Raw genomic sequence first — 15,733 nt, 5'->3', positions numbered from 1 at the left:
TAGAAAAAAAGCCTATAAGATCCTCCCTCCTTAATCTGGGTAATCTATTTCCCATCTCAGGTGTGTTTTCTGCTAGCAGTGAATGTAATTGGCCAGCGAATGGACTTCTACTCCATGCTGCATGCCTTTGCACTGGCAGCGGTGATGTACCGGCGCAGGAGAAAGGCCATTGCTGAGATTTGGCCCAAATACTGCTGCTTTCTGGCCTGCATGATCACCTTCCAGTACTTTGTTTGTATAGGCATCCCACCAGCAGCTTGTAAAGGTGAGTGTCACTGTGTGTCTGAGCAATAAGTTTGTGTTTGAATGTTTACAAAAGGATGATCTTTTGGTTATTACAGGGGGATTATTACAAGTATACTCACGAACATTAAATAGAAAGTAACAGAGAACAAACGCCAGCAGTTAACATGGCCCAACTATGTCTTGATACAGTCTTCAGTACAAATTAAAGCTCATCTGTTGTATGTTTAGCTTGGATAACTGACCTGGGGATGTTTACACAGATTATCCATGGAGATATTCTGACTCTTCATCAAACGTCATCAAGTGGATGTTCCTCCCTGATTTCCACACCAAACCAAACTCCATGTTTCTCTTATGTGAGTCATTCCAGTATATTTCAACATTTTACTACTACTGAGCTCTACTGACTGTGTTAATCATCTTAAATGTTGTAAAAGAAAAATAATTTTAATTAGCAGATGAAATGCCTTAGACGCTAACATTTTTCACACTTATCTCACACTCCTTCTCCCTCTCTTTTTCTTTCCTTGCATTTCTCTTGTTCTCTCTGCCCATCTCCCTCCCTCTCTCTCTAACTGTTTCTTTCTGCATCAGATGATTTCATGTTACTGTTAAGTGCTTCTCTGCAGCGGCAGGTATTTGATGAAGAAAATAAAGCAGCAGTGCGCTTGCTGGCAGGAGACAATGTAGAAATCTGCAGAGACCTGGATGCTGCTTCTTTTAGTGTCCACAACCCTGTGCCGGACTTTATACACTGCAGGTGCTAACACACACAAATACACATGAACACACACACACAAGGGTAAAGTTCACTTTTAATTGTACTGTATCTCCTTATGCAATAGTGATTGGCGTATAATTTCTATATCATTACTATGAACCAAAGCTCTAATGTGTCCAAAGAGTCCCTAATATTATATAAGCAATGTAAGGTGAGAAAGAGAAAGATAGAGAGAGCGAGACTCAGATCAATTTATTTTCAGGATCACTTTTATGCTGTGAATTTCCTTTTCTACTACATCCTAAAGGTGTTCTGTTGGATTCAGGTCCGGTGACTGGGATAGACAATGAATAACAATGACATGGTGCATTATCATACTGGAAGTAGCCATTAGAAGCTGGGTAAATTGGGCCATGAAGGGATGCACATGGTCAGCAACAGCAGCAATATTCAGATAGACTGTCATTTAATTGATGATTGATTAGTATCAATGACTCAAGTGTGCCAAGAAAACATTGCCTACACAATTACACCACGAAACCCATTCTGAGGGTTAATGTGAACATTACTTGAACCTGCTGACCCGTATCTGTGTGATTTTATTACACTGCTGCCACAATATTTATTGTTTAGAAAAGTTAATAGTAGGTGTATAGGTTTCCCTAATAAAGTGAACAGGAAGTTCACAATGGAGTGTTACTTTACAACATAATAAAAATAATTTATTCAGCATGTGTTTTTCAGTGAATGGCAGCCTCTCCTGATTCTGATTCTGTTCATTGAAAACTCTGAAAAGAGTGAATTTGTGGACTGTAAACTATAAAGTTTACATAATTTTGCATTGTTGCACTTCCTGGAATGGCTTTTATAACTGTATAGCCTTCATCAACAGCCTTTTATCTTCTCTCAGTCTTTCATGCATCCAATAGTGTGTTTTCTATAACCCACAATATCTGTCTTTCACTGGAACCACAACAACTCACAGCTCTTTCATCAGATGTTTTTACTTAATGCAAGACTGTTTTACTTAATGTATCATCGGCAGTACAGTCAGGGCACCTTTATTACATTAAAAACTGCCCCCAGAATAGTTAGAAAATGTGCATGTCCATGTTCGCTTTTGTAGTATTGGATGCACTGCAACTGTTTTGAGCAAGTATGGACACATACTCAGAATATAATTCCCATCACAACGAATATTTTTGATTTATCAGACTAACAGTAAAACGGGACTGAAAGTTAATGGCTATATGCTTTTTGAGGCCGTCATATTGTGTTAACACTTAAGAAATTATATTATTATTGGAGACGAGAAGAAAACAGCAGAACTAATTATTTTTCTTAATGTAAGAAAATAATTACTGCAAAATAAGTATTTGGTTTGACATGTTAATACAAGCAGGATCCAACCTGCTACATTTTCACACACATCTGTCAGTGGCAGTGAGTGGTAATGTAAGGAAGGGTGTAGTTCGCACCCAGGTGGGGAAGAGGTTTAGAGTGCACTCAGCTGATAAAGATCCATACATACCAGCTTTTAGATGGCAAGCATTCGCCTCCTGAATGAATATACATAGAAAGTGCTCCAAGTATCGACCTAGCTATCAGTATAATATTCATATAAGAATAAGAAGCCAACTTGTCATAAAACACATGGCTATAACTCATAGATCACACATTTTATCTGTATTTTGACTCTTCACCTAAATTTTTACTTTAAATTTTAACAAAAACCTGTTATGTTCAATATGTTATGTAAATTGCTTTTAAATCACTACATTTGTTTGCACATAGAAATGTACATAGACACACAAATATTTTAATTATTTAAATTATTTTAATTTGAATTTTATGATAATATAAGTATAAGTATAGTCAAGTTCAAATGCAATTATTTATGTAATTCATTATTCAATTAATTCAGTAGCTCAATATGTAATTACACATACAGTAAAAAATAACTAAAAATACCAAAAGTTCTACATTGTTCACCTTCAAGATCTTTAAATAGTAAAACAAAAGCTAAAAAATAGGAAAAAAATATTTTATGTAAATGTACAGCAGTGAAACCACAACAAATTTGGTATGGTTGTGTTTCAGATCATATCTGGACATGCTGAAGGTGATCATGTTCAGCTACCTGTTCTGGTTCGTTCTTACCATTATCTTCATCACGGGCACTACACGCATCAGTATCTTCTGCATGGGCTACCTAGTGGCCTGCTTTTACTTCCTGCTCTTTGGAGGAGAGCTGCTGCTCAAACCAATCAAAAAGATTCTCTACTACTGGGACTTCCTGATAGCCTACAATGTCTTTGTCATCACTATGAAGAACGTCTTCTCTGTAAGACAAGATTTTGTTGCCTAGCTGAAGCTCTTTACAATTTACAATTAAATGTTGTTTAAGATCACAGAAGTAATTTGATATTGAACATTATAGTGAAGTTCTTCTTTGTTGTCATTGTTTGCACAGCTTCTTGCCTGTGGCTACATCAATCATCTGAAGAACGAGTGCTGCTGGTTGATCCAGCTGCTGAGTCTGGCCTGCACCATCAAAGACTACGAACCATCAAGTATGACCATGGCTCTCAACAGCACTTTTTTGGACTGGCGCTGGCCTCTTATCACTCACAGTGGCTTTCATTTGCGCATTGCACACTTAGAAACATCTGAATCTGGTGTAATTTCACTGATAAACTGCATGGAGTATTGAGCATTGAGTATTGTGCTGATTCTGCCTGCAGCACAGCCATAGAATGATTTGCCTGGTGCCTTTGTTTTTTTCAAAAAGCTCTGTCTGTGTACAAGTTAAATTTCACATGTTGCAGTGCGTATTCAACACTTTAAGTGTACTGTTTATTATAGAATCATAATCATTGTTTACAGAATAATTTCATAAATGTAATTTTTTAGATGTATGAATTATTTGGTTTTGCAGTAATATGTCACCTGGTCTGTGTGTGTGTTCAGACTCTACTAACGAATGTGAATTGCCCCGGGATGAAGCAGGAATCATTTGGGACAGCATCTGTTTCAGCTTCCTGCTACTGCAGAGACGCGTTTTCATGAGCTACTACTTTCTGCATGTGGTAGCTGATATTCGCGCTGGACAGATACTGGCTTCTAGGTGACCTGTGTTATCACACATACACACATTTCTCCAAAGCATTATGTATTATAGTAGGGTGTTTTATTCCGGTCCTGAAGGATGAGCTCAGTTTGGTGAATTTCTTACCTGAATATACTGACTAATCCCTCCAGAGTTTTCACGTCTTAAATGAGTATCTTCTCTCTCTCTCTCTCTCTCTCTCTCTCTCTCTCTCTTTCTCTCTCACAGAGGAGCAGAACTTTTCCAAGCTTCCATTGTGAAGGCAGTGAGAGCTCGATTAGAAGAGGAAAACAAATCCATGGAACAGCTCAAGAGACAGTGAGAAACCCTCCATACACAACTAAACACTAATCAATCAAACAAAATCTAATCATGTGAGAAAACTGTTCAAACAACTGATGAAGTGTCAATATTGTTTTACGTTCTATTTTTGTATGTCTACATGTTTTCTAAGACATTCCAGTCAGCTTTATAGCTTTTTGCCACCTTGAAGTTGATTGTTAAAATGAGTTCAGAGACTAGTACTATTACTGTAATGAATGTTTCATTTTCAGGTCTTTGCCACACAATATGTATACCTACACAAGAAAATTCCTGTTCACATATTGATTTATTTATTAATTATCCTTTTTTCTAAATAACAGTGTCCAAATCAGAGCTGGACATGACTCTTTCACTTGTGGCTCCAAAGCACTGCATCAAACAAATGAAATAGTAGCAAACAGAGTAGCAAAAAAAGTGTATTATTATTATTATGGTTTAAAATAATGTCCTTAGATGCCTAAATCTATACACACAAAAACACAATCAGAAAAGTTTTCCCAAATGTTAATGCACATATCCACGGTACATAGCCAGTACACTGGACGCTAGGACAGAGGAGGTTAAACAACACAGTGTTGTTGATGATGATTGCTAAAGTTTTAGAATTAGAAATTAGAATATGGAAGATGTTCTTGTTGAATAAGTGACTTAAACTCTTAAAATTAATTCAGTAAACATAAAGCAACAAACCTGCCACTGTCTTAAAGCTGCATAAATTAAATGCTACCAATTAAATACAAATAATAATATGAAAATGTAGCTTTCATGTAACATGAAACTGTTCATGCTTAATAATTGAAGTGTTAACAGCTAAAATACATTACAGGAAAAACACAGATATTTGTGGGGTTTTTTTGTTACATAACACTGTTGTGTACTAAAAAAGGTCAAGTTTGAGAGGTGTAAGCTTTAGCTTATTAAAACCACAATTAGAAGTAGAATAAAGATCAAAACTTGAAGCAAACAAGTTGGTAGTTTATTTTAAAGCAGAAACAAAATCAAGACCTCTGATTGACAAAAACCTAATTGTCCGTCTTGTTTTCTTGAGATAAAGAGTGCATATGAAACACAGAGACACTGAAGAGAAGAAAGATAGCAGAGAGATAGACGAGTAAGAACATTGTTTAAAGAAATGACAGGAACAAGACATGAGGATAGGCTAAGAGAGTGATTTTTATTCATTTTTGCATTATGTTTGTTAATCAGTGTTTTTTTATGTCCACATTGTAACTAAAACTGACTCCACACCACTCGGTCAGTCTTAAGCCTTTGTGAGTTAAAATAAGAATCATGTTTATGATCTTGAATGCATTAATCCAGGATGGACCGCATTAAGACACGGCAGCAGAAGTTTAAGAAAGGGAAGGAGAAGATGCTGAGCATGGCTCAGGAGTCTGGAGATGGGCAGAACCTTATCCCACCTGAGGAAGACGATGATGGTATTAAAGACTAAAGATTAAAGTATTGTGTGTATGGTATTTGAAGAGAGTAGGATTTAGTAGCCAAAGTAAATGCTGTAGTCCAAACGTGAGCTCACTGATAAGGATATTATCCCTTTGATGAAGGGTTTCATTTGTATTATGACAAAACAAAAAAATAGCATTGTTATAAATAGCTACACCATAAAAAGAAAATTGAAAGTAATCTTACTTGTTGCATGTGTTCTGCACTTCATGGTTTCAGTTAATAATGATCTTGCCACCATTTTATTGTAGGAGCAGAGAAAGAGAAAGCCAATGCCAAAAAAAAGCAGTGGTGGAGGCCTTGGGTTGACCATGCTTCTAGTAGGTTTACCGTCATAATTTCCTCTGCTCTAAGTGCTCATTGTGTCCTTGACCAGAACTCAGAGGATTCCCACACTGCACCAAGGCTCAGTGAGACTGACTAGTTAATAAATATCACCACCCAGGCCTTATACTTCTCCTACATCTATTTAAGGCTACTCAAAACATTGGTAAATAGATGCTGGAAGTATGCGGGAAATTTGTATTCATAAGACATTCCCTACAGGACATTTGCAAGTAATAAAATTCACAGAAAGCAAAAAAGAAAGAGTGATAAACACCTTAAATAGATTTATAAATGATGCTTCTTAGTACAGGAAAATTGGTAATGTCTGGGTGGTGTTGGATTTTTTATCATGCAGACACATTTTTGGGTTCAATAAATTACCAGATCTCCAGAGCCCACAGTTGAGAATCACTCTGCTGTAATCCAAATTTTACTCTCTCAACCCAATCAAAGAAAGAGGGAGTTCAACCTTCCCAGTCAGATGTGTTATTCAGACACTAAGAATTAGGGATACGAGCTCTCTCTTTCACAAACAGAGACAGAGGCAATTGCAGAATGAACTGATGTGTGTTGACATGTTAAACCTAAAGGTTTGATTTCATACACATAGATCATAAAGAAATATAAGGTGAAAGAAAATAGCTTTCACTTGTATATTTAACATCTTTTATACTGTCACGTCTGAACAAAACCTCCAAAAGCGGAAAAAAAGCTCCTCAACATTTGGGACAATATGATCTAATCTAAAGGAATTTTATACCATATTTGTTGGTGCGGTCATCCTGCATGCAATATAAAGGCCATCTGGAATTTTAAAGTGATATAAAACAATAAACATGAAAAATTATGAGTTTGAGTTACGAGGTTTTGATCTGACAGCAGTGTTTTTGTACTTAGTCTTTCAGATAAGAATTGTTCAACCAGGAATGCTAACATGGCTAACGATTCTAGTCCCAACTTTGTCGTGTTTAGCCAAATTAGCATTTTTGATGTGACTATTGATTGACATTGATGTCAGCTTTCTTAAATATCCATTAATCCTGAGTCAGAACAGTTCATGTTATGTCTGTGGGATCATACCAGACATAATTTGCTTTCATTGTTTATGTTTCTTCATCCATAGAAATAGATTCTATTTCTATGTGGCCCATCATGTTTTGGTTTAAGCCCATTCAATTCTATTACCCACACCCCTGCTCCCCCTTCTATATTGTGGCTCTTCTGTTCAAGGACACAAGGCAGTATCCCTTCTTGAACACCTGTTCTGCACTGTGAAACTGAGGACACAGTGATGATTAACCAACCCTGCTTGATTCATAATGCTCTAATATTTAGTCAGCTAGTGGGCACTACTTAGGATCCTTAGTGGAGGATTTAATGTTGCTCATCATTTCTGTTAGAAGAATTAGAGAATTATTTACTATTTTTAGCCTTGATTTGTCATTTAAAGGGAAAATGAATATGTGTTTAAAGCCTGTTAAACATGTAATCCAAGTGTTCTTCTTTCCAGACTTTCCCCTTTACATTTGCATGCTGTCTTCCAGACAGAGTTTTAACAGTTTTACTTCTAATATTATGCTGTCTGTGATGCCTGTTGTGTCAGTAACATTCACCATGTTCATCATGTTTCTTTTTCTAAATACTGTGGTAAGTTTGGTTCACAGTTGAATAGATGCTTCTCCTTTTGCAATCCTGCACATTTTTGGCTGCAGGCAGAGACTGATACAAAAAAATGTATTTTTACTCATTTAGTGAATATTTCCATGTCATTTTTGCAGCACTGTGCTACTGTTTTGACTAGAGCCTGTGCCTTAGGTGACTATTCCCACCTTTCTTCTTACAGTGGTGAGGAGCGGGGATTATTACCTGTTTGAGACAGACAGTGAAGAGGAGGAAGAAGAGGATGAGAAAAAAGAGGATGAGCCTCCCAAGAAATCAGCATTCCAGGTGAGCAGGCCCCAGGCTTGAGAGAAAGAAAGATACGTTGGGCCTGAATACTAGAGTAGCCTTATGAAAGTCTGTTCATGTTGCATAGCAAGAATCTTTTGGACAAAATATGCTTAACAATAATTCACTGCTTCATTGGTCTTATATTGTGACCCTGAGTATTCACATTGATCACTAACTTCTTTTCTCATGTGTTTGTATCATATTGATCTCATACATTTTAATGAAGACCATTATTAATCTGAAAACACTTGTGTTACATATATAAAAAGTGTAACTAGCCTGTGAAAGGGATACTTTGGGAGATATTTCATTTTTAGCAACAAGCATTAAATTGAAAATCATTATAATTGTTTATATTAGAATCTATTCCTACACTGAAACGGATGCAGTTGAATTACCATTTACAGCCTTAGTTCTGTCACTACAAGCAAAAGCTAAAGTTAGCCACATTAACATTGTTTAGTCAAACTATCCCTTTAAAGGCACCAGAAGGTGTTGTTGTCTCTTCCTCTAACCCACTAACTTAGTGCCTCTTTCCAGTAAGTTCTTTCTAACGCTGGCCGGCTCTGTCCTTTCCCCTCAGCGAGCGATCGGAAAGTTTGCCTCAGCTGTCCTGGCTTTACCCAGGTCTATCATAAAACTGCCCAAAACTATCCTGCAGTATATTATAAGGGCAGCAAAGGTATCACCCAAGAGTTATGCTAGCACTGTCTGATTGCTTGTGTTTGAAAATGCTGTTCTGTTGGCAGTGCTTTGCCTTTCCCTCCCATGGTGCAGTTTGTTGTATTAATGAGGTCTTAAAATGGGTCTGAAATATTGTCCCAGACACGGCAGCATGGAATGGAAAAGCTCTGCAGGCTGTTTATTTATTTAGGAGGTCGTCATCATTGGTTAGCATGTATGTGAGAGTTGTCTTTGTTTCTGTTGATATGTTTGTTGTGGTTGTGTTGTTCTGTGTTATCCATAAACATGTGTCTTGTTTTGGATCAGTTTGTGTACCTTGCCCCACTGTGTGACAGTAATCAGACCGACCTGAAGAACTCACCAACAAGACGGTAAAACAAGACAGACGTTAATTTTTATCAGTGGGGCAAAACAAACTGTATCTTTTGCATTCTCCATCTTAGCTGGCTTGTGTTGCCTGGACTCATATGATCAGAACAAACAAAAAAAAATGTAAAATTGCAAAGACTTTAAGATGATCAAGATTTCATATCTCAGATCTATGCATTTTGTTATATTGAGAGTATGAGCTCAAAAATGATTATTTGATTTCAGGCTGGTGCTTCGCAATGTGAAATCTTCATGATGTGCTGTCATTCATGTAATTAGCCCAAGTTTTTTTATTTCCTGTAATTGATGTTACTCCACAGTTTGTGTACCATGCATGGGTCACAGACTCCAAAACAGCTCTGAAAGAGCGGAGCAAGGAGCGGCGTCACTTTTGGAGAAGATATGGTAGAGGGCATAAACATCGGAAAGAAAAGAAAGAAGGTGCCGTACAACACACATCATAATGCATTACTTAGTATCTCTCAAACATCAAGAAAAGTTCAATGCATTTTCCGAGCGTAAGAAGTGTGTGTGTGTGTGTGTGTTTGTGTGCATGTTACTATGTATAGGACACGTGGCAATCGAAGTAGGGGAAGATGAACAGCAAAGCACAGAGGAGAAAAAGGAAGGCCCAGGTATGTAAATGACAAAATGATAAAAAAAGAATAAACCTCTTTGATAGTATTAAAAATGTCAGTTGATGACATAATAAAGTCTAACTCTAACTCCCTTATTTTTAATTTAAAGGTCATTACTGTTGTTTTACAAAACTGTACAAATGTAATGAAATGATTTCATAATTAATTACACAGTTTTTAGGGAATCATTTACTTTCCACACAGAATGTAATGAACATTTCTGCTATTTTTCTGTTTACTTTGATGTCAACAAATGTGCAATAAAGTTTCATCATTCATCATCAGTTCAGATTCAAAAATGTTCAACAGGATTGATCCTGTTCATAAGTAAGAAATCCTTTGAAAAGATTTTTGCCAATTAATGGAACAAGTATATGTTAATACTTAATATATGTTTATATTGATAATCCATCTGTATAAAATTCAGTGAAACTGTGATTCCATCCAATTGTTTATATATATATATGACTTACATTGCTTTAAGTACTTTGTGTCCCTTTTTTGTAACAGACAACATCATTAAAAGGGTTTTCAACATCATCAAGTTCACCTGGGTGCTGTTCCTGACCACAGTGGACAGCCTGACTGTGTGGATCAACTCTGTCTGTAAAGAGTATATTGACATCTCCACTGTGCTGCGCATTGAACGCTGTATGCTTACCAGAGAGGTCAAAAAGGTACTAAACATAGATATTTATAAACAGCCTTTTTGCACTGAAAAGTCAGTTAAGATGATTTGAACACACAAAAAATATAATTTCCATAATATCTCACTTTTAATCTAAACCCACAGGGCAATGTGCCATCACGTGAGAGCATCCAAATGTACTACCAGAAACAGTTGCGTCTAAATGCGTCCCGAGAGTCAGGGCTGGACAGGATCAGTGAGGAGGACTCAACATCCGGTTCTCAGAGGGTCCGCAGAAGACGCAGGGGCTACACCATGGAGAGCCAAGACTCTGTGATGTCCAGAGACAGCATCTCCAGGTATATGTGACACCATGTGTTTTTTCATTAGGTGCTTCCTTTTCAAATGAGCTTTTTGAGGGAAATGTTTTATTATAAAAAATAATAAAACAGAATTTGTCATTTGTCTAAGATGATACCAACCAGTCTGAAAACCACTGACACATGACTGGCATTTTAAACACACACTGTTGTATGGTAGCCGAGCTTGCTTTGTAGTCTGAGTTAACAAATGCCCAGAATAGTCTACCACTGCTACATGACCAGAGAGAGGGGGCGGAGAGTAAGAGAGTGAGAGACTGACCAGTCGTGTTCTGTCTCTTACTTGGACCTGGAGACTGCCCCAATGCGATACACCTGAAGTCGATTAAGAGGACTCTCTCCAGCACGTGTATAAGAGTGCTCTTCTTGGCCTGTTTAGGGCTGAGGAGAAATACTGGAAGGATTTCTGAGGTAGACACTATGCCTGAGCTGGCAAACAGGGTGAGCAGGCAGGGCCTGGAAGCCCCACATAACTTTAAATGAACTGTTTGAAGCTAAGTAGTAGCCTGCCAGTAAAGCATCACCCTTAGAGCCTCATTTGGGATTAGTATTGTGTTTATTTGAGTTATTTGGTGCTTGGTGATGGTGTTTTATATGTAAATAAAGGCCACTTTTGGTGTGCTCAGAACCAGTGTGTATGTTGCCTCTGCTAAGCTAATCTCCTGCATCACCTTGATGGGATGGGACGCAATCCTAGTAGCCAGTACTGTCAGATGAAATTTGAATGTGGTCTCCATTATTACCTTTAGAAATTATTTCAGTCTTATTGCATAAACCCTGTCGTATGAATGTAATTCTCCTCGATCATTTATACTTTTAAGCCTTTAAGCCCTAAAATCCTTTTGTGGTTCCACACTTCAGTTCCTCATGCGCCTAACTACATAACTTAGATGTTAGTTTCATAGGTGATTAAGTCGTAGTAATTACTAAAAAATATGCCTTAAGATTACTAGTTAAATAATAGTTAAATAACCAAAGCCCGAATATTCAAGTCGTTCAGTTATTTTTAATATATATATATATATTATATATAAATGTGATCATGGTTAAATGTTGTAATATGAAAGGGCCTGTGTCTCACAGGGTTTTACAGACATAATCATTTGCCATTGGTGTAACCGCATTGATCAATAGCCCTTTGGCTTTTGTTACATTACATTACCAACATACACTCCAATATGTTCTTTCATATGCTTCATATGATTCACAATCCATGACTAGCCATATAATCTACTTTAAAGATTTTTGTGTTTTATAAAAAATGTCCTCAGGAAATGATATATAATATATATATATATAATATATATATATATATTTTTTTTAATTAGGTTTCAGCCGTGCCTTGCAGGGAACAGTGATGCATGCTAAAAATGATTTATTATTTGAATAGCCTTACAGGATACATTGATCATCATTATTAAGTTTATCTTTCATTGCTCCACAGTCATATTATGTTTCCATCTCTCAAATCTCCATCCATCAGTGCATACACAGAGGCCACCATGCTTTTTTCTCGTCAGTCCACACTGGATGACCTGGACGATATGCCTCAGAATATTCCCAAAACCAGTGAACGTGCTCGGCCCAAACTGCGCAAAATGTATGGCCTGGACATGTCCAACTCATCCGGGGACAGCTGCAGCAGTGCCATCTCCAGGTCTTTAATACAGTTACACATCCTCTGTCACTCATCCCATCACCTGCCTAGATTCCTGCCTGAAAGCGCATATCCATTATAGATAGTTCAGTTCATGTGTAAGGGAGGGACAGAGATGAGATCTGTGTTCTCATCACTGTGGTTCAACTTTTGTTTACTGTTTATATTAGTTTATAGATTAGCTTGACAGACACATGTAAAATATATATTTATTATTACAATATTATTTCTGTTTCTTATGTTTTTTCTCATTGTGTGTGTCTGCCTTCATTGGGTGTAATTTTCTGGATTTTTGCCAACAGTGAAGCCACTCAGTGCATTACTTTATTCTCACGGCAAGGCACCAACGACACCATTGAGGAAGTGGAAGATGAGCAGGACCAGGCACAGGCCAAAAAAGAAAGCCCTAAACTGTTAGAGGGACATGGCCCTTGGAGCTCCATGGAGCTTGAACCAGGGCAGGACCCTGAACCAGAGCACGAGCATGAACCAGATCACGAGCCTGAGCTTGAGCAGGAACTTAATTCAGAAATAGAACTTGAACCAGAGCAAGAGTCTGAACCAGAGCAGGAGCTTGAACCAGAGCAGGAGCCTGAACCAGAGCAGGAACCTGAACCAGAGCAGGAGCCTGAACCAGAGCAGGAGCCTGAACCAGAGCAGAAGCCTGAATCTGAACAAGAGGCTGAACCTGAGCAAGAGCCTGAAGAAAAAATACCTGAAATAACCGAATGGGAAGCTGATCAGCTGGACGAGGAACAGTACAGGATAAAGAATGAATCCAGAGATCAGAGCCCCAGAGGGACTGACGGCGAGTCCTCTGACCCAGATTATGTACTCATAGACAGAGGAGCTGGCCAGCTCTTCACCCCTGATACAGATGCCCCTAACACGTCAGACGCAGATGTACCACCAAGCTACAGCAAGGCTGTGAGCTTCGACAGGCTATCTGTAAGTTCAGATGAAAGCGATAATGACAAGAGGCTGATGCTGATGACCTCAGACAGCAGATCAGACTTGGATGACTCACTGCTGCCTTCTCAGACCACAGAGCTCACTGCCAGTGAGCTGCTGCTCAACAAGTAAGCCTTGCATATTTTGCACCATATAATACTATATATTTAGTTGGAGTGTATGTAGAAACATAATTGATGAAAGTGGAGTCTTCACTCTGCGACATTCTCTTTAATATTTAAATATGTTATTTCTCTATATTATATTATATGACACAAACACTGTAATAAAGATGGAGTAATGGAGTAAAATGTTACTTTGGAAACTTTTGTATGTTACACAAGTATTATTAAAATTGAATATTTGATATTTTACTTAAATATGTATTCCTTACATTTTTGTTTAGACCTTCTGTATCAAGTTCACATACATTGTAAATATGTTTAACACAACTTATACACACTAAACCTTATAGATAAAATTGGACAGTTTCATTTGTTTTTCTCCATTTTCCAGAATGTTCTATGACGAGGAGCTTGAGGGCTCTGAGCGGTTCTATAAGTCTCAGCCACTGGGTCTGCAGCTGTGCTATGCCCTCTACAACTTGTTGGTGGCACACTCCGAAATGGTCTGCTACCTGGTCATCATCCTCAACCACATGATCTCAGCTTCCATGGCAACACTGGTGCTGCCCATCCTCATATTCCTGTGGGCAATGCTGTCTGTGCCACGACCCAGCAAACGCTTCTGGATGACCGCTATCGTTTACACAGAGGCATGTGCTTTTATTATATAGATTTACAGGCTGATGGTTTTCTGTTTACAGACATGAGATGCGTTTTGCTGTAAAACGTAAAGATCCAAAGTGTGCAAGTGTGCACACTTTTACAGGGAAGGTGTAGTAGGATGTTATTTTATTTATTAAGTAGATTGTGAGTAATTGTGGGCAAACTAATTCTTTCAGGTTACCATCGTCATCAAATACTTTTTCCAGTTCAGCTTCTTCCCCTTTAACCAGAAGATCCTGATGAACAGAAACAAGCCCTATCATCCTCCTAACATCATCGGGGTCGAGAAAAAAGATGGTTATGTTCATTATGACCTGATCCAGCTTCTCACCCTCTTCTTTCATCGCTCCATTCTAAAGGTGCTTTTATATTTTTATTTTTGTGTCATTGTATTTTATTTTTGGGTTGTATTTGCTGATAACAGTCAAAGAGCTAACAGCCAAAACAATGATCTGTAGTATCTAGATTAGGCTTATATCTTATGCCATTTAAGAGAATTCACATACAGTCTTAAACAAATGTTTCCAGATCCCCAGCAATGCTGATATACTGACGTATTTTAGTTGGAACAAAACAAAAATGTGAACTGCTATTTGGTTACTTGTTTGTAAATACCAATGTTTACTCGCTTCTTCTAGTGCCATGGTCTGTGGGACGAGGATGACCCCAAAGCGGCAAAGAAAAATGTCTCCCTTCATCGTGACGAGTCTGAGGATGAAGAGAAGATGACAGTGATGATCCCAAGAGGAGAAAAGGATGAGGATGAGAAAAAAAGCACATCCCCTCACTCCTTGAAGTCCATAAGCATGGGTACTTCGATTGACTCTGCTCAGATGCACGTACATGTGCGCTACCCTGAACAGCGCACATACCAGCGCCGAAAAAGCTCCAGTGGGGCATCACACATGTCCCGCAACTCATCGATGCGCTCCAAGAGAGGTGAGAGGTCAGAGTAGCACTTGAAGGACCTGATTATTCTCTGCATGGTTTAAACAGTTTTTCTAATATTTTTAGGGTTTAGGCTTGTTCACTCAGACTTTTCTAATTCTAATTCAGCTTGCAGATACTTGACAGAAAAACTACTATAAGTTCTGAAATTGCGCATTAGAACTGAATGAAAATGAAATGAAATATGAGTTATGAATAAGCAAATTCAGTGTTTAAATTGTGAACAGATAAAAAAAAACCCTTGTATGTTAAAGTTAAACAGTTACAGTTGCATCTTCATTGCTTCCCTCAGGCAGCACGAGCACAAGGAACAGTGTTCGCAGAGAGAGCAGTGAGGCTGATGTGCAGCCAAAGACTCGCAAAGAGCTCATCATTGAGAAGGTCCGAGAGCAGCTCATCAAAGCCAAGGTCTTCCTCCTCAAGAAGTAAGTGGAGATAAATAAACAAAGCTTACAGGCCACTATTTTTGTTTTTTCCTGTTACTCTAAGGCAAATTGATTTTTAATATTTTGTCATTTTAGTCCTGCTGTGTCTTTCTTTGATTTTATT

The 15,733-nt window shown here is 37.9% G+C and overlaps 1 protein-coding gene across 1 annotated transcript in view; it reads left to right on the top strand.

Moving 5' to 3' along the window:
• The window catches only part of piezo2b (piezo-type mechanosensitive ion channel component 2b), a 67,816-nt gene that overhangs the window by 41,856 nt on the left and 10,227 nt on the right, over positions 1-15,733 (top strand). Inside the window, exons 23-43 of the mRNA XM_072668619.1 lie at positions 61-265; positions 507-602; positions 841-1,006; positions 3,068-3,311; positions 3,441-3,540; positions 3,938-4,094; positions 4,305-4,394; positions 5,721-5,839; positions 6,116-6,184; positions 8,035-8,138; positions 8,725-8,823; positions 9,515-9,635; positions 9,764-9,829; positions 10,343-10,509; positions 10,626-10,819; positions 12,324-12,497; positions 12,800-13,576; positions 13,965-14,223; positions 14,413-14,595; positions 14,875-15,175; positions 15,477-15,609. Coding sequence (XP_072524720.1) covers positions 61-265; positions 507-602; positions 841-1,006; positions 3,068-3,311; positions 3,441-3,540; positions 3,938-4,094; positions 4,305-4,394; positions 5,721-5,839; positions 6,116-6,184; positions 8,035-8,138; positions 8,725-8,823; positions 9,515-9,635; positions 9,764-9,829; positions 10,343-10,509; positions 10,626-10,819; positions 12,324-12,497; positions 12,800-13,576; positions 13,965-14,223; positions 14,413-14,595; positions 14,875-15,175; positions 15,477-15,609 — 3,824 coding nt within the window. The remainder of the gene's footprint in view (positions 1-60; positions 266-506; positions 603-840; positions 1,007-3,067; positions 3,312-3,440; positions 3,541-3,937; positions 4,095-4,304; positions 4,395-5,720; positions 5,840-6,115; positions 6,185-8,034; positions 8,139-8,724; positions 8,824-9,514; positions 9,636-9,763; positions 9,830-10,342; positions 10,510-10,625; positions 10,820-12,323; positions 12,498-12,799; positions 13,577-13,964; positions 14,224-14,412; positions 14,596-14,874; positions 15,176-15,476; positions 15,610-15,733) is intronic.

This window comes from Salminus brasiliensis, chromosome 23, assembly GCF_030463535.1.
Source record: "Salminus brasiliensis chromosome 23, fSalBra1.hap2, whole genome shotgun sequence".
NCBI classification, from domain to species: Eukaryota; Metazoa; Chordata; class Actinopteri; order Characiformes; family Bryconidae; genus Salminus; species Salminus brasiliensis.
This window is presented reverse-complemented; position numbering and strand designations above follow the sequence as displayed.